Source organism: Orbicella faveolata, unplaced genomic scaffold, assembly GCF_042242905.1.
Source record: "Orbicella faveolata isolate gen_17 unplaced genomic scaffold, um_ofav_v1 contig_13, whole genome shotgun sequence".
NCBI lineage: Eukaryota > Metazoa > Cnidaria > Anthozoa > Scleractinia > Merulinidae > Orbicella > Orbicella faveolata.
This window is the reverse complement of record NW_028301540.1, coordinates 15,870,422-15,892,916: the sequence shown is the minus strand read 5'-3', so window position 1 is coordinate 15,892,916 and position 22,495 is coordinate 15,870,422. Positions and strand designations below refer to the sequence as shown.

At 40.0% G+C, this 22,495-nt stretch overlaps 1 protein-coding gene, 1 long non-coding RNA gene and 1 pseudogene across 2 annotated transcripts; all 3 read left to right on the top strand.

Annotated features, from left to right (window-relative positions):
• Positions 1-2,431: 2,431 nt before the first annotated feature.
• Positions 2,432-4,705, top strand: LOC149115288 (uncharacterized). Its single transcript, XR_016206019.1, has 2 exons — positions 2,432-2,965; positions 3,295-4,705. It is a non-coding gene; the product is annotated as an uncharacterized LOC149115288 (long non-coding RNA).
• Positions 4,706-14,931: 10,226 nt separating this feature from the next.
• On the top strand, positions 14,932-16,348 carry LOC149115287 (uncharacterized). The gene is made up of 2 exons (XM_089285660.1): positions 14,932-15,756; positions 15,827-16,348. The coding sequence occupies exons 1-2, from the start codon at positions 14,932-14,934 to the stop codon at positions 16,346-16,348; spliced, it is 1,347 nt and encodes a 448-aa protein (XP_089141786.1).
• A 57-nt stretch (positions 16,349-16,405) lies between these two features.
• Positions 16,406-17,239, top strand: LOC149115286 (uncharacterized; annotated as a pseudogene).
• The last annotated feature ends 5,256 nt before the right edge of the window (positions 17,240-22,495 follow it).

The window sequence follows — 22,495 nt, the reverse complement described above, 5'->3', positions numbered from 1 at the left end:
AAGTTACTGTGTAAACTTGGCATTAAAATCTGACATTTGAATGCCTCTTTTGCTAAAATTAGTCACGATTAAAATTGTTATCACTCCCTGTGAATTCATCAAGATTCCAGAGACAAATTATCACCTAATGTGGAAATCCTGTCTTCAAGTGAGGGAAAATGACACAAAAGAGTTACAATGAAAGTAAAAAGAATTGTGAATGTTGATATGGTGTACATTATACATCATGTAAAGGTATTTGGTGAGTGCCAAAGGCATTAACATTTCATGTATTGCTTTTTCAGGACAAATTATATAACTGTGATGTTTTAAAAGGTGTGATCAGAAAAATAATGAGTACATTGTCCAGGCAGCACCAGTTTATGGACGGCATATGCAGACAGTAAGAGGAACTGTAAACACTACCACGTAAGTTATTTTTATGCTTATGACTTCTTGTTCTTGGATTTTGCGTCATTTCATCACAAGAATAGGTAATGAAAGATGCAATAGTTGTTGCAATATATTTTTGAAGGAAAACTTATGAGTCTGCCTATGCTGGATAACAGCCATGTGTAAACTGAATGTGAAGCAAACACTCTGTTAAAGATGGGGCAACCCTAAAACCCAGAAACTGGAATCCGGAATCTGGAACCAAAAACCGGAATCCAGAAACTGGAAACCGGAATCCGCAAATCAAAGAAAATAAGTTCTTCAAATACACGAAAATTGTTTTGCTTAGCTTTTCGACTGTAAAAAGTAAGCTGCCAAGTAAAAAGGACCTCAAACTTAACCTTTTTTGAAACAAAAATTCCCCGTCTGTTGAAATCATGCAACCATTATTTCTAGTGAGGGCTATGATTATGAGAATCTCAGTAAAGTGCGTCTTAATTTTATTCCAAGCACCTCGAGAGTGTCTAAAATAAGCTTGCTGGTAATTGCCATTTTGTTTAATAAGTGATCTTCAATTAACCGGGAGTATAAATTTATCCTTTATGTCTAGTAGATACTGAACAAGATAGAAAATGTCATAGAGAACAGGATATCCGTCAGTGGCAGCCCCCTGTACATTGACGGCCACGCCCCCCACTTTTGAAGTCCAAAGGCTAACCCATCTGGTCTAAATATGAAATTTGATTTTTCCAACAGATATGAGACCAATTCCAGATTAACACAATTTCCACACTGATACTGTGACAAATCAGCCTTTCATATTCTTAGCGGCCATCATATTAAAACAATTTGTAGAAATGTTGCACACTTACTTCCGTCTGCTTCTCACTTGCTAACAGATCAGACCACATGTTGTTAAAAGATGCTAAAAGACTGCCAGAAACTCACTGCAATAGCCTATAATAGCTTGTTGTTAATGTGCTGCTCACCAGTCTTCTCAGAGCAATTTGATCTAGACAAGAACCGGGCTCTCACCAGGGCCAGCTTGAACAAAAGATGGGTAACTTAGCCTATGAGCAGGCTCTCGTGTTTGGGCTTGGGGCGTGAGTGGCAAAGCTGCATGAAGGCTCTTGGTGACATGCCAATGCAGAAAAACACTAGACACCTATTTAGCCTGCTCAGACACTAGAGACAGATACTAGAGCCTGCTCGCAGGCTATGAGTAACTCTATCCACCCAAAAAATCAGTAACCCTGACTGGATAGTGATGTACCCAATGGATAGCTTTATGCAGCTTTTGAACAACTGGGCCAGATATATAGCTAAGGATTGTTCAGAACTAGTCAATAATTTTTTAGCAATTACAGTCTGTGGCTGAAGTAAAGCCAAGAAAATAAATAACAACAAAATAGTTTTTGCTCATATTTATTTATTAGACATTGCTGAAGTGAATTATTTCTATCATCATTCATAATATCTGGATTCCAGATTCTGGTTTTTGGTTCCGGATTTCTGGTTCCAGATTCTGGATTCTGGATTTCAGTTTCCAAATTCAGTGTTTTAGGGTTGCCCCAGATGATGTATGTGCATATGTTAATCTTGAATAATCTGAAATTTCAGAGAGTTTAAAAATATCATATCATATCTGTGATGGTTCTGAGGTGGAGGGCTGTTACATGTACATGTAAATGTCTCATGCACGATTTTTCACTCGTTATGATTCAGGTGCAAATAGTTTCTGTATCTGTTGATGTGCAACAATCTACACCAATATTTCAACCGAATAATGTACAGTGTATACTAATTGACCAAATTATGCTGTTTTTAGTTGACCAGTCCTACTACATAGTAATGTGATGTTGAAGGGCACAAATTTAAAAACACGCCCAGTGTCAACTTGTCAAATATGTGAACTGGCCAAAGTGTAGACTACAAAATTCTCTGAAAGGTAAGATGTTTCTTAAACATTATGTTGTAGTTAATGATTTCTCAGACATTGTTTTCTTCAAGAAAAGACTCATACCCCACATGGAGGTTTTTCCTCTATTAGAGTTCTTGATTCCTGATACTTTAATTTGGAATTTCTAAAGACTGGCCATGAATGGGTGTTGGGTGTGAATATCTTCTGGAACTGCACATTCATTCATTGAGTTAAGCAAGAACATCAGTATTTATCCTGACAAACTCTGATTTTCTTCTGGAAGCTGAACTCATATACAGTTGTGCAGTTATATGTACAACCAAACAGCCTGGATGACCCTGTGATTGGGACTGTGTAAATTGTTGTAACCCTCAATGTTCCAGTTTCTTGTTTGAAGCAAATTGCATTTGCTCTTAAAAGCAAGTGGCGAAGTTCATAACAGTTATGTAAGTTTGCTTTGTATTTCAGGGCAGAGCCTGCCACAGTGAAAGTTGGAGTACCAACCCCAAGCATTTGATTCACTACTAACACTCAGTAAACAACTAACAATGAAGTACACTGTATATCGAAGAAAGGAATTACATGCCTGTTCCTGTCAGTCAATATATGAACAGTTTACAGATGGGGAGCCTGTATTAAAACATCAAAGATTTTCAAAGCAACCATGTCCTGGTGAGATATTTCTGAGGAAATATAAATTTAAGGTCCTTATGATTGCTTATAGGCATTGATTTTTATTGTAAACAATATCTTACTGAGTGTATTTTTCTTGTGTACTAATTGTTGTAGAACACAGACATCACTGTTATGACAGATATTAATTTGTGAAAAGTTCTATAAACAAATGCATCTGGGAACAAATTAATTTATCATGGATGCAGCTTCTGAGAGATCCCCAATATTAATGGAACAATTTTTATACACTGTTCATACATGTAAAAGAGTTCAGTAATTCATTACTTATGATTGTAATGCTTTGTTTGGTTTCTCTGTATTTACAGACAACTTGATGGGATTATAGATTCTGCACCAATTTCATTGAATAAACTGACTTGGAGGTTCAGTTCTGCAACCCATCCTGTTTGTAGTAATATCATAGCTGCAACATTGTGACAGATACACTGCATTACATTATTAAGAAACGCATATTAACTAATTATTTTTAAGTGCCTTTTAAATTAATCAGTTTTCTTAGAGATAATTTACTCATGGCTTAAATAATTGGCTTTTTGGTTTTAAAATGATATTTATTGAGCTTTTAAATCAATTTTGTGATAATCTGCATTGGACATGGCATAAATTGATATTTTGCCAACACGAAATGGAGAACTGGGTCTTAATCAAAGTTGCAGGATTAGCATTTTTGTAGAAAGAAAGGGTTGAGAAATTTGTGACATTCTACAGACAGCCTTGCCATTCGCATTATGTCCAATAAGGTTAATTTTTTCCATTCTGTTGTAGAAATAGTGTTCTCTAATTTATAAATTATTTCAATCTGTTGTTTAAATGATTGCCTTATAACCCCATGTCTGGCTTTGGTGCATGTAGGATATTGATGGATTTTTTAGCCATTTTGCTGTAAATTATCTTAATTGATGTGTCAATCAAAACATATCTTGGATATGCTGGGCTCTTCTGACAAATGTACCTATCCCTGATAACCTTGGAGTGCATTTCGTTGTGTAGTGCAGACAAAATACATGTACATAATATAACTTCCTCTTAGCTTACTGATAATTCTTGCAAAATTAATAGCAAAATTAATTAATGTAACCCAATAACAGCTCTTGTAGTCCACAATGCCAGTCGAGAAAAAGAACAAATCACATTGAAATTGAATAATAAAATTATTATTAGAAGCCTATGCAAGTATTCATGATCAGCAAAAAAAATATCGTAATTACCATTCATGCGAGGGTGATTTTGCTTATTGCAAACCCTTCCAGCAGGAGGAGACTCCATACAATAGTGAAGATGGCTAAATGTATCTTTGGGGACAAGTTAGAAAACAAAACTTTCCAACTTTTCACATATGTATACTGTTTTGGTATTTTTGTGAGATTTCATTTGGTAGAGATTCAGGGACTGAGTATATTGTAACCACTGCATTTCAATCAGTCCCCACAACAAAAAAAATGTATAAACCTCTTTTGTGTGGGAGTCCCCATGATAACTAAGGAAGAATATAATGATTAATAACAATGCCTTGTCTTTCTGAATAAGGTAGGAAAGAACATTAGAAATGCCACCAAAAAGCACAGAAGACAGTTCTGTTCTGTGATCAAGATTTCTGGTGGCTTCCAAGAAATCCTTGAGATCATGGCTCTATATTTCATAATCACACCATCTTACACCTCGATCTGCTGATGTAATACTAGTTCCGGCTGAAACTATTAAATCATTCGCAATTTACCTCATACATGTTGGATTATTTTCATTAGTAACAACATTCCGAAAAATAACTGAGGACCTCCGCTTTTAGGCTGGCCTAAATCTATATATTATTGGAAATAATCCCGGTGGCGATCATTGTGCTGTGTGGGGTTGATTAAAATGAGTAGACAGACCTCGCGACTCATGCTGTGTGGCCATTGTGTTGTTCATTTGAAGTTGTTGTTTTGCTTTTACAAGTACGTCTTCAGGCGATTTTCCATTTCTAAGTGGCTCCTTGAATATCTCTCTAAGTATTTGCATTTAATATGCAATTTGTCCTTGATTATGCTTTTCAAATTTTGGTAATGCAGTTGAAATTGCGTGACAAAGGGTAGAGGTTTCTTTTGCGTTCTCGTTTTCTGTTTTAGAACTTCTTGTCTGTCTTTATATCTAACTTCTCAGAAAGTCTTTTCTACCATTTGCTCCGGGTAGCCTCTCGAAACAAGGAGTGTTTTCAAACTTTAAATATTCTGTTCCATGTAGATTTCACAATAAACCTCACGCAAGTAAGGGAGGTTATCGGTAACTTTTAATCACATATTTCACGGTTATTCAAACGAAAACTTACATTTTCCATGTATCAACATTGCCCAAATCCATTTTCGATAAAACAACGGATAAAAAGCGTTGATCTCTTCCCAAAATTGCTTTTTTTTTTTTTTTTTTGGACGTGGGAACAACTTTTTGCTATACATTTCCTTCTTGCGACTTGCAATGTTTGCCCCCTGGCGCTCCCAGAGCTCTTTGCGCATAACATGGGTATCCGATTACTGGCAAATCTTTCATTTGGCAGAACCGCACTTTGTGTGGGATGAAACGAAAACCGATGATTTAGGCTCTCTCTGAAAATGAAATCCAAATTAAGGTTATTAGTTTACCACTTGTATCGACTTTTCTTTCCTTTCTATTTTTTTACAAAAAAGAATGCTCCATAGAGTCTTCTAAACTCCAGTCATCCATTCTGAATGTTTCCATCGATCTCAGCTGGCAAGTTTGTCTGTCAGTTCATCGGAATTGTAGCACCGCTGCACGCCGCTTTCAGTTGGCTTCCATTTCCTATTGGTCAAGTGCGTTTTCAAGTGTGGTGTAGACCATACTATGAACGTTTCCTTGGTTACTAAGTAAAGCTCAAGTAAAAACATTTACCCCTTCAGACTCAAAGTAGGTTCCATGTACACTTAGATTGTACTTACAAGCTCTAGTGTGAAGCCGAGTATTGCTTTCTAACAATTGTTGTTCTAATGATGATGACGGGTTATTTTTGGCAACACCAGTTTGGGATCAATAAGACTGTCGGAAGCTGATGGCATAAACCTTTTTGTACTTTGCGAGTATTTAAATAAAGAAGTTCAATGCAACCCACACAAATTACACTCCACTACCCCAGCAAACGCACGGCACTGAAAGAAGATATCGAGAAAGTAAACTTTCCAAAATGAATAATAAATAGCATCTATTAATCACTGGATCTGGACAAGCTTCTGGGGGACAGAAAAATATAGCCAAATGCAGCGGTCCTGCTTGAATTTTGACGTTGTGAAACATGAAAGTAGTGGTCGACGCAACTTTTCACTATCTCAGTTTGTAAACTGTTGTCGTCTTGCCAAGTTCTCTTAGTAAGTTCTCTACATTCTTTTAACATGACTGGTCGACTTTGATGGACGAATCAGTGGGCAGCTTCTGGGACATACTTTGGATTTCAAAATCTTTTAAGACTTCACATGAGTAAGCAAAATGATAAAAGAAATTTGGAGTCGGATATTCATTTTAGTAGACTGTTGAAATTATTTCACACTCAAACGTTTGTTTAAGTATGCAGTTAAATAAGCTGATATAGTGTTCATTCTGCTGGTGCGACAATTATCTTTACATTTGTCCTGTCAATTAGAAATCATGATGAACTGAGTAGACTGACTGACTGACTGGCCGTTCTATAATCACAGGAGGCTGAATAAACTGATTCTGTGCTCCCACACTAAGAGAGGTGGGAGTTTAAATTAAATAACGAATTGTTTATTATTCCGTGCACGTCTCGAAAACTGTCATGTTATTTCATCCAATATTCCGCCCGCGAAAATCTCCCTGCGATTATTCCAAATTCACCGACGCCGTTTTCAAATTTTCAGAGTGAGGTTGATTACTTTCAAACCAGCTTAGATAAATTAAGGTATGAAAATTTAACATTAATTTTTGCTACAAAATCTATGTAAAGGATAGAGGAGATCTATCTTTTTCCTCTATGTCAATATTTTGATTTAACAATAGATTCCCAGATAGTCAAGTTTGCCTACAGGTTAACAACGCGAAAACGGTTTGTCTTCCTAAAACATACGCTCCCGTTTCCAGTACATATAGTTGCGATTGTGAAGTAGAATGGGTATAAATCACAACAATACGGTTATACAAACCACAACAATACGGTTTAACAAACCAGAACTTGTGTTGTGGAGTCCAGTTGTACAAACTGATCACTTGGACTAGTGTCACGCAATCCTTTCCGTCAGCACATGTCATTGTGACCTGTGATTATTCTTCAAACGTGATTGGCAGAAAATACAGAAAATCCAAAAGAAAAAAAAAACGGGTAATAAGCAATGGCTCAAAATTTCGGGCCCGACTCCAGCGGAAACAAGCAAGACTTATTCCGGGATGACGGAGAGATTTTGATCACATAACATTAATTTTGAACCCAGTAATGTCCCATAACTGAATGGTATGTTCAGTATAACTTTGTTTTCAGTATATTTCGATAACTAAGTTCCCCTAACTCAATCGAGTACGTGTCTTTTAATATTACTTCTGAGAAGTTGGTGGCAGATCAAGACTATCCCTTAGTTGACGATCTCAATTCGTTGTTTTTTGTCGACTTCCTGTTTAAATGGAAGGGGAGCAGCATACCAAATTGTGTTTTTGTCTGTAAGCCTTGGTAACATCTCGGGCGAGTCTGGTCAAGCTATGTTTGTTATTTGTCCGGGCACATTTAAGCAGATCAAAGAAGACTGATGCCCGCTAAGTTTAGCAAAATTTCATTAGAAGATACTTTCGGTGACAAACTTGAGGTTTATTCCTTCATTAACAAGATTTTTCCCCAGTTAAAATTTAATAGCCATCGAAGTATGTGATTTCGAATTATCTTGATTGTAAATGGTTTCAGAAAAGAAAAATAGGCTTGCTGTCATACATACGTTTTTGCTTCCTATGAATTTGGCGAGAAAAAACATCGAATGTTATGGGTTGTGAGGGAATTTTGTTGATAAAATCGCTGGTACAATGTGTGAAGTGCTCCTTGCAGCGGCTGTGATTTCGGCGCGAAAATTGGCTTGCTCAGCTTTGTTTGGTGACGTCAGACAAATTACTTACTCATGCAATCTTATGTCTTACGTTAGCTGCAATTATGTGCCATCTTACTTACAAAAATTTCAACTGTTTTGCGCAGAATCCAACCTGTCGATGCCATCACAGGACATAAGCTCAGTGCATTGATATTGCGGTAGGATAAAGACCAATAAAATTTATTCGTTTTGCGGCAATCTGCCATGAATGAAGAACTTTGCGCTAAGTTGCGCGGTGGTCCTCTGGACCGCTGACATACATGTGACGAGAATTATGATAAAAGAGAAGGACTTTAGTTTTATAGTATTATTACAATTCATGGCGCTAAAAGAATTACTTTTAAATACAAAATAATGAATTCATAATTAAAAAGAGGCCAAGGGATAATCTGTAAAAGAGTCCAGGATCCCAAATAAAAACAGATTACCGAATTGGTCAGAAGTGCTTGTGATATCTAAATAATACTAAAAGTGTAAAAAGTTAAACTATAAAAAACTGGAGTTAGAATACTAGTAACTCCATGAAAAGCCTCTTAGCTCTAGCTTTAAACATATTTGGAAAGAGGAGAGCTGTTTTTCATAAAATGTAGTCAATGAAACGTCGGTTTCTTGGTGCGCTGGCGTGCCAAAATACTCACAGCGAGACCGACCAGTTAGCCGTCGAAGCATACTGAAAAGTGCGATCGGAACTACAGTGAAAACCTACATGTAAAAACAAATGGATTAAGAACATTAGGCTGAAATTTGGAACCAGTTCATCCCAATAAATAAAACATGTTCTTATATAATAAGGAAGAGGGTGTCGGAATGAGAAAGCAATGTAATTATCCTTGCTGCTAGACAATGATGGCCCGGTTGAGTTGGCATGACTGTAAGTAATACTCAAAAACTGTTGAAACTAATGTTACAGTTCTACTCGTTAGTGTTAACTATTTTACTACCTGAGATTGTTATTTTATTCATTGATTTACTGATTTGTTTACTTATTTATTTATTTATTTATTTATAATAAAATATGCTAATTAAACCTCTAAAAACATGTTATGTGCAGTATTTCTGAAACAAAGTTTAAGAACATAATTTATTAATAACATCTTCAGGCTGATTTCTCACTAAGCACCCGACAAATAAGAACCAGATCAGCCTGAACCCCGAAATCATGTGTTCTTATACTTTATTCTCACTAAATTTCGCGAGTGTTTAATTTCGCGAAAAGTCAAGTGCCATATTTCGCGATTTTAAATTTTGCGATTTTGAGAGGAAATTAGAATTGGAGTGTATTAAATTTCGTGATTTTTTTCTCTTCTTTAATATGTCGCTTAGACAGCGCTTTAGTCGAACATCTTCCAAGGGAGATTTCTCGTGTCATGCGGTTTTTAATCCTGAATGGGGTTGTTGTAAAAGTGTAGGTAATTGACTCTAAGCACAGAAGATCGCCTTTGGTACAAGGAGGGCTTGAAATTCGGGTGAAAGTAATCACTGAAATGTAGCACAGCACAAGGGGACGTGAGATATTTGCAAGACACCAGACACATCTTAGAAACAATTGCGAAGACTCAACAGATGGAAAGTTTGACGACTGCACAAGCGAGATTTTGAAGAACTTGGCGGCAGAGGACAGTTCTGACAGCGAGAGTGATTTATTGGAATATAACTGATGGACAAAATCAGACGAAAAACTCCTTAACATGAAGCTGAGACATGTTGGAAAAACAGTAATAAAAAACAGCTAGAATTTCATTATTATTTGATATTATGTAGGTATTAAATTTCGCGAGTACAAAATTTCGCGATTTTTTGAAAGTCGCGAAAATCACTAATTTTAGTGCATGAGAATGAAATATGCGGGTGTTATCTGTATTAGATGTAACCTTCTCCCGCTCAAGTACGATTACTTATTTACAGTTCCCAAATAGTAAGTAAGTAAGTAAGTAAGTAACAACTTTATTTACAGAAGGTAACACGTAACAGTAAAAAACTGACGAACCAGTGGCCCTCTATCCTAAGTTAGAAATTAAAAACTATTTACACTTATAAGATAATAAAAATTACAAAATAGAATACAGCAAAATTTAAAGATATGATAGAAGTTAAAAATTTAAAAAATCTAAATCTAGATATGCACAACTAAAAACTAAGCTAAGAGGTTTTGGACAAAAAACATTTTCTAACAGAAGATTTAAAGGAGGCAATGGAGTCTTTCTTGCGAATGTCTAAAGGGATGCTGTTCCATAGTTTTGCTCCCATTGGCTTGGAAAGTTCGCCCCCCTTCCGTTTCTCTGTTATAGGAGGGGCACACTAAGTTATATTTTCCGTAGCGACCGGTTCTGGTGTGTCGGTCTGAGCCGACCTTTATGATATAAATGATACCGTGCAATCAGTCGACCTTATCGCCTGAATAAGACTAGCAGTAAGCAGTCGAAACGTCGCGATCTACATCTAAAGTGACTACATCGTGTGACAAACGATAATACATTTTATTATTTCTGTTACATAGCTCGGACAATTATTTTCATCTTTCATGCACCTAAATATTAAACTAGTCCTTTTAAGGTTTAATTCTTCCTTAAGTAGCAGCCAATCAAGTCGTCTGAGAAGCATCTCGCCGTAATTTCGGCCGTATCAGGGCGACACTTTCAATCCAGCCAAAAATTGCGGGACTTTCAAAACGAGAGCAAATAGTACAGAAAATGCTAGGAAAATATTCGAATATATACGAATCAAAAATATACGAATTGAATCGTTCGGTCGAAAATGTTGAGAGAAAATTTTGTAGAATTTTTTTTCGAAACGACGACAACCTCGCGATATTTACCCGACGTTTTGTAATTTTCTTAGACCTTCTAAGAAATCTTCGTTTACATCAGATCTCGACAGGTTTACTCAAATTTCTTTAGCTAAATGAGATAAATCTTAATTGTTAGCAAACGTCATGACAGGTTAAGGAACATATTTTTCAAAACCTTTTAGGCAGTTGTTTTCTGTATTTTGCGGTTGTCAATATCATCTCTACCGGCGAAGTAAGGGGACATGTTTTTGGGTAGACCATTTCCATGGTTGATTGTCGTGCCAATTTGGTCTTATAATTCATCTGACATCCTGTTTTGCATAAGTAATTAATATTTGGCGTTCTCCCCGCCCGGCTAGAGCCATTAAGAACTCGCCTCTCTAAATTTAAGCATGTAGGTACATATTGACCAGCAATCAAAGATAAGGGTGGGTATCCGTGTTCAGGAAAACACGAGTGCAACAGCAAGATATTTCGACAAAGCTAAGTGATGACCACGAATTTACAGTTTACGGCTGGAATTGAGAACATGAACAATCAACACCTGGAGAAAAACTTCAAGCTTCGTTTGGTGAAATACTTCCTGCTTTGTTCTTTGTCTCTTCTCATGGTTCAAGGTATGTAAAGTGAATCACGCTGTTAAAATTTCATTCGCCATTGTGCATTCCTTTAAATTTAGTTCATCAACTATGTCGTTTTTTGTTGTTTATTTGGTAGCAAAAATGAAAAATAACGAGAAATTAATCGACTTTTTTCATCGCCCGCAGTGAAGAAACCCTGTTTGCAGGCCTTCTTGGCTTGGCGGGACAAACGTCTTCGTTATTTCTTTAAAATACCTCTATGTATACTTCTTTGCATGCGAAGAAAATCATTCCAGATATTTCAGAAAATTTAAAAAACTTAAAAGAAATGCACTTACATCACTACGTCTTTATTTTAGTATCACAAATTACAAAGGGTTCCGGAAAATTCCAAAAATTGCACCATGAAAATCAAATAGGACAGAAATTTCCAGCAAATTAAAATTACTTCCAGCATGTTGGTATTTTGACCGCGATCACAGAGAGTTGGACATCTCACGCTATTAGATGACGGCGACGCGTCTTCGAAAATGGATTAATATTTTACTTTATAATCTAGCCACCTGTCCATCGATAGAATACTAGCTACAGCTAAATACGCCAAGAAAGTGTTTAATTCCATTTAAAAGATATGCCCCGTGGTGTTCTCTTTCTTTTTTTTCTTTGTTGTTTTGCAAAGGATAGCTAAGAAATGTACGGAAATTTATAACGCGTGCAGAACCACCAGAACACAGTACAAAGCGGTAGACAAGATGATATTTGAAATGTAACCCGCCTTCGCTTCTATTCAAATCCCTTCTCAACGGCTGAAAAAGGCACAGGAACACAGGTAAATAACAGTAGTGATTATGTTATTGCTGATACAGTGTTAGGGTCCCCTGTGTTTAAAACTTGAAGTCATTGAATAATTCCAAGCGAACAAAAGTGCGGGAGATTCAGGGTCTGTCAGCCATTTTCAATTTTAGAGGCAACAATTTCGAATGGAACGGGGAGTCTATCTTTTTGTCGAGGGTTGAGGGTCGAGAGTCCCATGTCGAGGATGGAGGGTCGAGGGTAATATTTTTTTTTCTGGTCTTTGCTGTAGGTTCGATTTCCGCCGCTCAGTCGAGTCAGGTCTGCATGTTCCTCCCCGATTTGGTTAAATGTTCGCTAACATGATCGCTCTTCATATCACAAACGTCTTTGCTACAGTGAGAAAGATAATTTATGTAGTCCTCGATTCAGATATCTTTTTGGGTCCAATGCTGAGGGTTTAATAATATATCACAGACCTGATTATTTTTCTATAACCTTCTCTAACATTCAAAGTCCGGTTTTCATGTGACTTCATCACGCTGGATGCTTTGGCCGATGTACTAATGCCCTCAACTTTTGAATGGCTATCCGCGTAGAAATAAATCAAAGCATTCAGTTTTGCAGTTGTAATTTCTTCAACAAAAAGATAACACACAGGGATACCAGTAATAGAATGAGGTTCGCGTTGATATTTGTATTGATAGTGACAATGTTATGTCAAAGTACCTCACTCGCTTCGAATTTCACATTTTTAGCTTCAAATTTTTCACTGTGGGAAACAAATAAAAACACCTTCCCTGGCTTCGTTTATGTATCTTTTTTTTTTCTATGTCGCTGTAGTGGTTTTAGGTCGTGTTACTACCAATGCGATTTCGTGGAGTGTTCGCTTCATTGTTCCCAGTGTTATTGACGGGCCGCGATGAGAAATATTCGTTTGCCATATATCTATCCAACAGGAACTGTAGGTGATGGGAGCTATGGAAGCAAATTTACGGCTATTTTCCTCCTTCGGTAAATTCAGTAAAAATATCTGTGAGATTTGTGATCCAAATTACCGCTCTCCTTCGGTAAACTTGCAGGGCTTTGCCATGGGTCGCGATGAAAAATATCTGTGAGATTTGTGAGCTTAAATAGACTACATATCACGGTTTTCGACGCCACCTTACTGACAAATGTAAGGCAAATTAGAAAAATTAACTGAGCGTCTTCTAGCTAAGCTACATCCTTCAAACTTGGTGAATACAATCTTCCTCGTAGTATTTTATACCTAGTCAGAATGAATGATAGCAAATCAATACAGGAATTTAAAACATATCGAACATATTCATGGGGAAAATTTTCAAGCAAAATTTCTTCTACGTCATTTTTTATTCAAAGAACTATTTTTACTCGGGAGAAAGCCAGTTCAAATCCAGTTCTATTTTTGCGGCGGCCGTTTCTAATGCGGCTACTTCCTTTTTTTCTCCTGAAACTCCTGTTTTTCATCTGGATGCCTACTCAACTCTCCACAGAAAAACACTGACTCACAATTTGCCATTCGGCAGGTGCGAACCGTATGATTTCTTACATGACAATTACATAGCGTTGCCCGGTATTTCCAAGCGCGGACGCTGCGTCTCTTATCTTGGGAGAGGTTTCTTCAAGTTCTTTTCTTTTAGCGCTCGCTTCCTCAAATTTAAAGTTTAACTCTTGCCTCGTTTCCTCGATGAACCTTTCGCATGGGCTAAGTAACTGATGCCTGCTTGTCGGAAGAGAAACGTCGCTCGCTTTTGTACTCTATACTCGTCCACGACGGACGGCCATAAATTTTCTAACTCCTGCAGCACTGTTTATTCTCGCTGTTACAATGTACACAGGGCTACTAAATCGTACTCTTCCTCAAGATAACATTTGGTGACATTTGGTATCATACTCGCTGTATGCTAATGAGTCCTGATAGGTATGAAGGCCTCGCCACCTCATCAGCGGTATGGATATGCTCAAGTTGTGGTGTACCAAACTTCTCTAGCACTCTACTTGATGCTGACAACAACATGGAACTTTCAAATTCCTTCTCAAGCTTAACACAAGGTAAATTATCTGCCAACCCAAGTTCTTTTAGCCATTCAGACATGCCGGGTGTCCTGTACGACTCATCTTTACCAAGAACAAACTCGGCGAAAAGTTCCCGATCAGTGAAGAAGAATATATCTATCCTGAACGTCAACTGCCAAAGTCTACCGGCTAAAAGGGAAACATTTCTACATCTGATTAACGATGCAAAACCGGATATAATTATTGGAACTGAATCCTGGCTATCTCACGAGCACAGCAACAATGAGTGTTTCCCTACAGAGACCTACCAGGTAGAGAGGAGAGACAGACCAAACGACCCTCACGGCGGGGTGTTTATTGCTGCTATAAAAGACCTAGTACTAGTGAGAGAAAGTAACCTGGAAACAGTGTGAACTGCTCTGGTGCAATATTCATATTACTGGATGTAAGACACTCCATATAGGAGCATACTACAGACCGCATGTAGGCGATGAAAACAGCCTCCAAGAACTGGATAAATCACTTTCTCTAATAAATCCTGCCCATGATATCCTGCTTGGAGGGGACTTCAACTTCCCAGGCTGGGACTGGAAAAACAAAACCTTGAAAACCTGCCCCTTCCCTACACTACACCACCAATTTGGGGATCTACTCGACGATAAAGGGCTTATCCAAATGGTCGAAGAACCTACCAGGAGCCAAAATATACTAGACCTAGTAATCACTAATAATCCATCTAGAGTTCGCCAAGTCAAGGTATTGCCTGGCGTATCAGACCACGACTGCCCAATGATAGATCTAGACATACGTCCCATTCGCTACAAACAGAAACGGCGAAAAATACCACTCTATAAGAGGGCACGATGGGATAGCTTTGAGGAAGACCTCCAAACCACAACTGAGGTGATAGATCGTAACAAAGATACATCGTCGGTAAATGAACTATGGCTTACGTTTAAAAAAGCCATTCATGACGGCACCCTAAAACACATTCCACACAAGACATGTAAACACAAGAACAACTTGCCGTGGATCACGCCTAGCATTAAAAGGCTAATCAGGCAGAGAGACAGAACAAATATCAAGCGAAAAAGAGCAACAGAAAGGAATGCAGTTGGAGCTTCTCGTCTACTTGACCAGAAGATGAGAGAGCTAAAGAGAAAAATCCAGAGGGAATCTAGGAAACAGTATTGGGAGCATGTCGAATCTATCATCTCGCCGATGGAAGAAGACACAAATGACTTCTCCGGAATGAAAAGATTCTGGTCCTTCATCAAACACAGCAGAAGGGACAGTATGGGTGTTGGGTCATTTAAGAAAGATGGCACAACAATATCTCATCCCAGAGATAAAGCTAATATCCTAAACATACAGTTCCAGTCAGTGTTCACACGTGACAACCCAGACGCACAAGACATACCGATGATGTCATCGCCGTTTGCCACCATAGACGACATCCAAATAACTAGGGCAGGAATCAAGTGGATGTTAGACCGGATGGTATAACACCTCGAGTGATGAAGGAGCTCTCAGAACCTGTAGCCTCCATTCTTACTATCATATTTCGTAGTCGTATGAAAGCGGAGAAATCCCAGACGACTGGAAATGTGCCAACATCACACCTATCTATAAGAAGGGCTCTAAATATGATGCAAGTAACTACAGGCCTATCTCCCTCACGTGTATATCAAGCAAATTGATGGAGCATATCATAGCAAGCTCAATCATGCGGCACGCCGATAACCACAGCATCCTGTACCCCCTACAACATGGCTTCAGGGATAGAAGATCGTGTGAAACACAGCTTTTGGGATTCGTAAACGACCTAGTTAACACTATGCACGTTGGATCCCAGACGGATATCCTGGTGATGGACTTTAGTAAGGCATTTGGCAAAGTCAGCCATCCTCGTCTTGTTACCACGCTGAAGTATTATGGAATTGGTGGTAGGACAAACAGATGGGTCCAATCCTTCCTAAGTGGCAGAACACAGAGAGTTGTCCTTGAAGGAGAATTTTCAGACGACGCCGAAGTACTTTCTGGTGTACCACAAGGTTCTGTCTTGGGTCCATGCTTATTCCTTTTTATATAAATGACCTACCTGAGTCCCTTGCCTCTAACATTAGACTATTTACTGATGACCCCATTGTGTACCTGACCATCCACTCAGACAGTGACACCCAAGTACTCCAAAGAGACCTAGACAAATTAGCCGAATGGGAAACCCTATGGAAAATGGAGTTCCATCCAGACAAGTGTGAAGTACTTAGAGTAGGGCGCAAGCGTGCTATGGTACAAAATAACTATATTCTTCATGGTAAGACATTAGCAACGACTGACTCAGCCAAATACCTCTGAGTTACTATAGCATCAGACCTGAGATGGAACAAACACATCGACACCATCTCAAGTAAAGCTAATAGAACTCTTGGATTCCTGAAAAGGATTCTAAAGATTAACTCTACTGCACTCAAGTCCACTGCCTATAAAACATTGATCCGACCTACCCTCGAGTATGCCTGCACCGTTTGGGATCTTTACACACAGGGAAACATCTATAAGCTCGAGATAGTGCAACGTCGGGCAGCGAGATTTGTTCTTGGCAGATACAACAACACATCTAGCGTAGGGGACATGCTATATGAGCTCGCCTGGACTTCCCTCCAAACTAGGAGACAGACACTTAGACTCTGCATGATGTATAAATTTCATAAAGGCTTGATAGCCATGGACGCACAAGAGTTCATGACTCCACTTCAAAGGAGATCACGGCACGTAAATTCAGATGCGTACAAAATTCCCCGCTCAAAGACGGACTACCACATGTACTCGTTTTTCCCGAGAACGATACGAGAGTGGAACAGCCTGGCCAATGAAACAGTAAATGCACCAAACTTGACGGCCTTCAAGAAACGCCTGCCGCCTGACCAAGGCCAAACCAAACGATGTTGACTTTGACTTTATTATTATTATTATTATTATTATTATTATTATTATTATCATTATCATTATTGCTATTATTATTATTATTATTTAGTTTTTATTATAGCATTTTAGCCTTATTTTAATTTGTAGGGGTTTTTTTATTTATATGCTCACTAGAATCTTCAGAATTGAAGGAGGTGAGTCGCCCAGGAAGAAGAAGGATCATTGTTTCAGCCCGACGTGAAGACCTTTTTTCGTGCAGGAGATTTTAAATTTGATTCAGGGCTTTGTAAATGTTGTGTTTACGTTGTTTGACGCTTCAAGCTGCCTTTTACTCTCTCGGGCGTTAGTAGTATAGGACGCCCATAGGGGCCGTAGCCAATCAGAAGGCGATGCATATCATTAAAAAAGGCTCTCGACCAATCAGATTGCAGGATTTGCTAATTTGCATAAACAAGATGGCGCCTATTTATAAATTAGGTCGCGCATGCGCAGAGAAGGTCACGTGAATGTCCAAATAGGGCGCTAGCCAATGCCTGAAATCGAGGTTCGTATAGGAGTTATAAAAAGGGGTTTGCGGGAGTATCGAGTGAGTATTGTTTTTTGTGTATCGACAAGAATGATGTTGCCAACAAGGGATATCAAGGCGAAGGTGAAGAGTGTTGCTGAAGAGGTGTTGCCGCTCGACAAAGACTTTGCAGAGAGAGCGTTGAATGCAGTTCATGAGGGTATTCTTGGAAGGATAATGAGTACCGCGATTTCTGACGCCATGGATGTTGTCCTGAAGAAAGAAGTGACGAAGCTGGCGGATGAGGCGATGAGGTTCCGAAGAATGCTGTCTGATAAGATGCTTGCGGACACGTCAAGATCGTTTGATGACCCTGTGTGTTTGGAGAATTTGCCGGATGGATTTTTGGCAGGATGGAAGGAGTGGAGGGGCGATGCTGCTGATAGAGAAGAGTTGGCGTACCAAGCATTTGTGAAGGAAATTTCACCACGACAACCCACAGAGTGAAAAAACATTTTTTAATAAAGATCATTTAACGAGAGAATATACATGGTTTGTTGTGTGATATATTTCATCATGTCTAGGGCTTGCACGTCATGGGTTCCTAGGTGCACGAGGGATAGCATCATGGTCTGTGGTGCAATAAATTCTCCGTGAAGGCCTGAGGAGGATTCGAACACGCGTCCGAAGGGCCATAGGTCTGAGAGGTCTTTTCTCAGGTACCACGGGTATGGAAAATGTTGGGCTAGGAAGAGGAGCGTGACATCTTCGCCTGGGTGTGGTTCATCTAATTTGATTTTACAGGCCAGGGGTCTCTATGGAAAAAAATAAAAATTTTTTTAAGGGCCACGACTCAATTTTTAACCGTTTTAGACCGTTGAAGCGCTTACCTCTTTAGGACTTGGTTTTGGGGAGGTCATCGTGAGGTTCACCGAAATTCACGGTTTTGCAATGAGGGCAGTGTGTTGGCGAGTGGCGTGATCTACAGGTTCCGTGATAGAATTGGTCGCAACAAATGCTCACAAAGTAGTCGTTGATACTGTGATTAGGGGTGAATCCTTCCTTACACCATAGACACTTTGGGTTAGCGAATGACATGAGTCTGAAAAATGGAACAACAACATTTTTTTTTTATTGGACAGACACTACTTACATAGTGGGACGTGTGCAAGATCCTAGTGACCTGCGCCCTTTTATTTACAAGAACGATTTAACATGATTGACACGTGACAGGGCCTCAGCATAGTGGTTTCCCAGGAAGACGGGCTCGTAACGGTTAGTTTCCGTGTCGATGTACATGCCATAGATGGCCCCGCAACAGGTTTTCCATACGCACCCTAGTCCCCAGGCTTCTCTCAACTGTCCCTTGACGGGGCGTATTGATTTGTCGTGGGTCCCATTTCTACCCAATTCGAGGATTGGTTTGCGGCAGCATGGTCTTTTTTGTTTGCATACGTAGCAATGGTCGTGTTCCATGTCTGAAAAAATATTTTCATAATAATTGTCTGTATACGTTTCGTACCCAGTCTACATGAATCACTAGATCATTTATATCGTCCTCGTCGGCGCCCGTCATACTCTCTTCGAGGGATAAAAGATCGACTGCGTCCAGAGCCACCCCGATGAAACCTAAAAGGTTTTCTAGGTCCCTGTACAAAGGGGTCTCTTCTTCATCCTTCATCCACTCACTCACTCGATTTCTCAAGGTGTTTAACTCGTAATTACAACGCTCTAACGCTTCCATTACTCACTTGGGACGTTGAGAAGATACAGCAACGTGACGGTCCAGAGTCTTCTATAATGGGCTCCCATACAAGTTGAATGACTTGGAGTGAACGGTCAGATCGTTTTTATAGTCAATGCAAGATAGTGCCCAGTCTACGACCGGGGGGGCGTGGTTGGGGGGATACCCCCCTATCCCCTGGGTCTACTCATACCACGTGACATCTACTTGAGCTGTGATTGGTTGGTGTGTGACTTTATAAAGCGGATCGACCTCGTCCGCTCTTCACTCTGAGTCATTGAACTTGTATTGAGCGCTATCATGGCCTTGAGAGAGATTGGTCTGCAAAACCACGTGCCGAGAAAACCTGATGTGACCTACGATGAGGCGATATATATGATGGACGAGCCATGGACACGCTTATACGAAGCGATGGATTTCCCGATCCGAGATTTGTTGTCGGGCCGTCGGTGGTTTATCCGTTTTAATGACTCCAGTCAGCTCGAGGTGATGTTGCACCAGATCCTGTGCTTCGTGGACGAACAGCGAGAGAATTGGACGCGCAGCAGACGCCAATATCGCGTTGCAGAGAAAGTGTTTGGCAGAACATTGTTTAATGCCATCAAGGCTATTCGCAAGAACCTTGTTTGGAACCAGTCAGTAAAGCCGCCTGTGGACAGGATCACGTTCCACCGAATGATGTTATGCTACGGTTTCGAACCGTTTCAGTCTACGTGGACTCGAAAACAAAAGAAGACGACGAAACGCCATGTCAATGTAATTAACTTTTATTACAGCACGTTTAACCAATGTAATCAAGTGACAATGAGATCTATGATAGATGCAAATGATAGTTTACTTAATGTGTAGAAAAAATAAAAACGGAGTGTTTTTTAAAAAAACTGTGTCTGTGTTAAAATGGGCGGGGCGAGGTTTCGATCCTCGGACCTCTGGGTTATGAGCCCAACGCGCTTCCACTGCGCTACCCTGCCATTCTTAGTTGGGGTTCTGTCCATGAATCAATATGTCTTGTGCTATCCCGCGCGGGTATTCGTTGATCCATTGAAAGAACTTGCAATTACGCTTGGGACACTTGAGATAGAGTCTGTCTGGGTTGGACTGGGAGTGGGAGGTGGCTAAGACCAGTGACTTGTTGCATAGACATCGGAAACGGGCTGGGTCGATGTTCCTGTAGCAGGGGTGGGTCTGTTCGTCGACGCGTTTTAGGTAGGCACTCACACCTTCATTAACACCACAGGTCACATAACACTTGGTGTAGAATCGTTCAGAGGGACATCGGTAATACTCAAACCAGGTACCCCCTTCTTTGGTTTTCACACACCCGTATTTCATGGGTACCATACATCGGGGGCAGATGGGAACTTGGGGTGTCATTTGGTTCAGGAACTGATCGGGGTCGAATTCCTCCAACACTTGGACTTCGGTTGATTCTCCTCGGTGATCCACTTCAGGCGGTAGTTCTATGAGGTTGTCTTTCTTGAACCTATCGAGTCCCATGGGCTCCAGGACTTGCACGGTTCGAGGAGGTGATTCACTGATCACGGTCATGCATCCACCTTGAATGGCAGGTAGCTTTTCATGGTCTATATGATGAAAATATAGAGTTAGTGTCCCATCAAGGTGTTTTCTCTTAGCATGGTTTCTAGGACGTGTCTGGTTTTTCGAATGTTTTTGAGTGTCAGTCTTTGCCTTCGCTGTGCATGGTTAATTTTCATTTGGCGTTTGACTTCTTGGCGTTGGATGGAAAAGGCGCTCAAGGGTTCCGAGAAGCCTTTGAGAGGGACGGTGGTCCAACTGACTGAGTCCGGGGTGATCTCTTTGAGGAGGACGCGTTCTTTGAAACGGAGTCTTGCACGAGGTTTTTTAAATAACCATCTATCTAAAGTGGATTGTAGTTTACCTTCTCTTTCCACTCTCTTGGGTAAGTGCAGTTCCAGTTTCTTTTTGGACATTTTTTTCTTTTTCTTGACGGGTTCTGTGAGTGAATCCATGACTTCTGTTGAAGAGTGACTCGTGTTGGAATACGCGTTTCTAATTTATAGGCAATTTTGACAACCCAATCAGAGTCGTGTCATGTGATTGTCTTCATTTCGATTGGTTTAAAAAATGAGCGCGTGATCCGTGAAAGTACGCGTACTGAGTGAATGTGGAGGTGACGCGTGTGGGTATAAAAGGAGCACGCACGACGCAGTGAAAATCATTCGCGGTGATGAATCCTAGGATTTTGGATGAGAGAGACTTGCAAGAGATACTTGAAGATCTGAGAGAGCAGCTGAATCGAGCTTATGCCGTAGTGGATTCAGTCGAAACAGAAGGCAAAAAATACCCTTTACACGCTAGGATCATTGATTTGGAGACACGTCTTGTCTCTCCTTTGTACTATAGGCTCCAGAGGCACTTGATTGACTGGGGTGTGCGTGATTGCTATCCTCATTTATCTGGCTTGGAGATCACGAAGCGAGCGGATCGAGAAGGAAAGAAGTTTAACGAGTTTGTCTGAGGGGGTTCAGAGATGAATTACTATAGCAACTCGAACCAGATTGGTGACCTCATGAATCAGATATTGGATCAGAAGGTACACACGTTAAGAGATCTCGATGCCATTCATGATGTCCGAGTGGACATGTACATTTTTGACAATCTCTTCGAGCCTTTAGGTCAAATACCTGATAGTCTGTGGTCTTTTGAGCTCTTGATGAGACGTCGTCCTGACTGGGGTGGTACGATTTTGGAGATGATGAAGAAGAACGAACACGTGTTTTTGTTCTGTGGTGAGTGGTGTCGCGCGATGTACAGAAGTGGTAGTGGTCAATTCAAATTCGTTCCTTGTCGGGATCCCATCGTGGACGCTGAGCGTGTCTGTTTGATCGCCACGAATCACCTCACGTTCAGGATGAGTGAGGCCATCCGTGATCTGTTTGAACCCTTGCGGTTCGCGCGCGATCTATCACGACGGGTGTTGGAGTCCGACGAGAGTCCCAGGGTGGCAGAGTTACTGACTTTCAGAAAGGGAGATTACAGGGAAACGTGTCTGAAGTTGGAAGAGTTGATCTACGATCTCA

Bases quoted from the DNA above. Each gene is read 5' to 3' on its own strand.
- LOC149115287 (XM_089285660.1), top strand. From the start codon at position 14,932: ATGGTCGAAGAACCTACCAGGAGCCAAAATATACTAGACCTAGTAATC. The intron at 15,757-15,826 runs GTATAACACCTC...CATATTTCGTAG, and splicing joins AGTGGATGTTAGACCGGATG to TCGTATGAAAGCGGAGAAAT.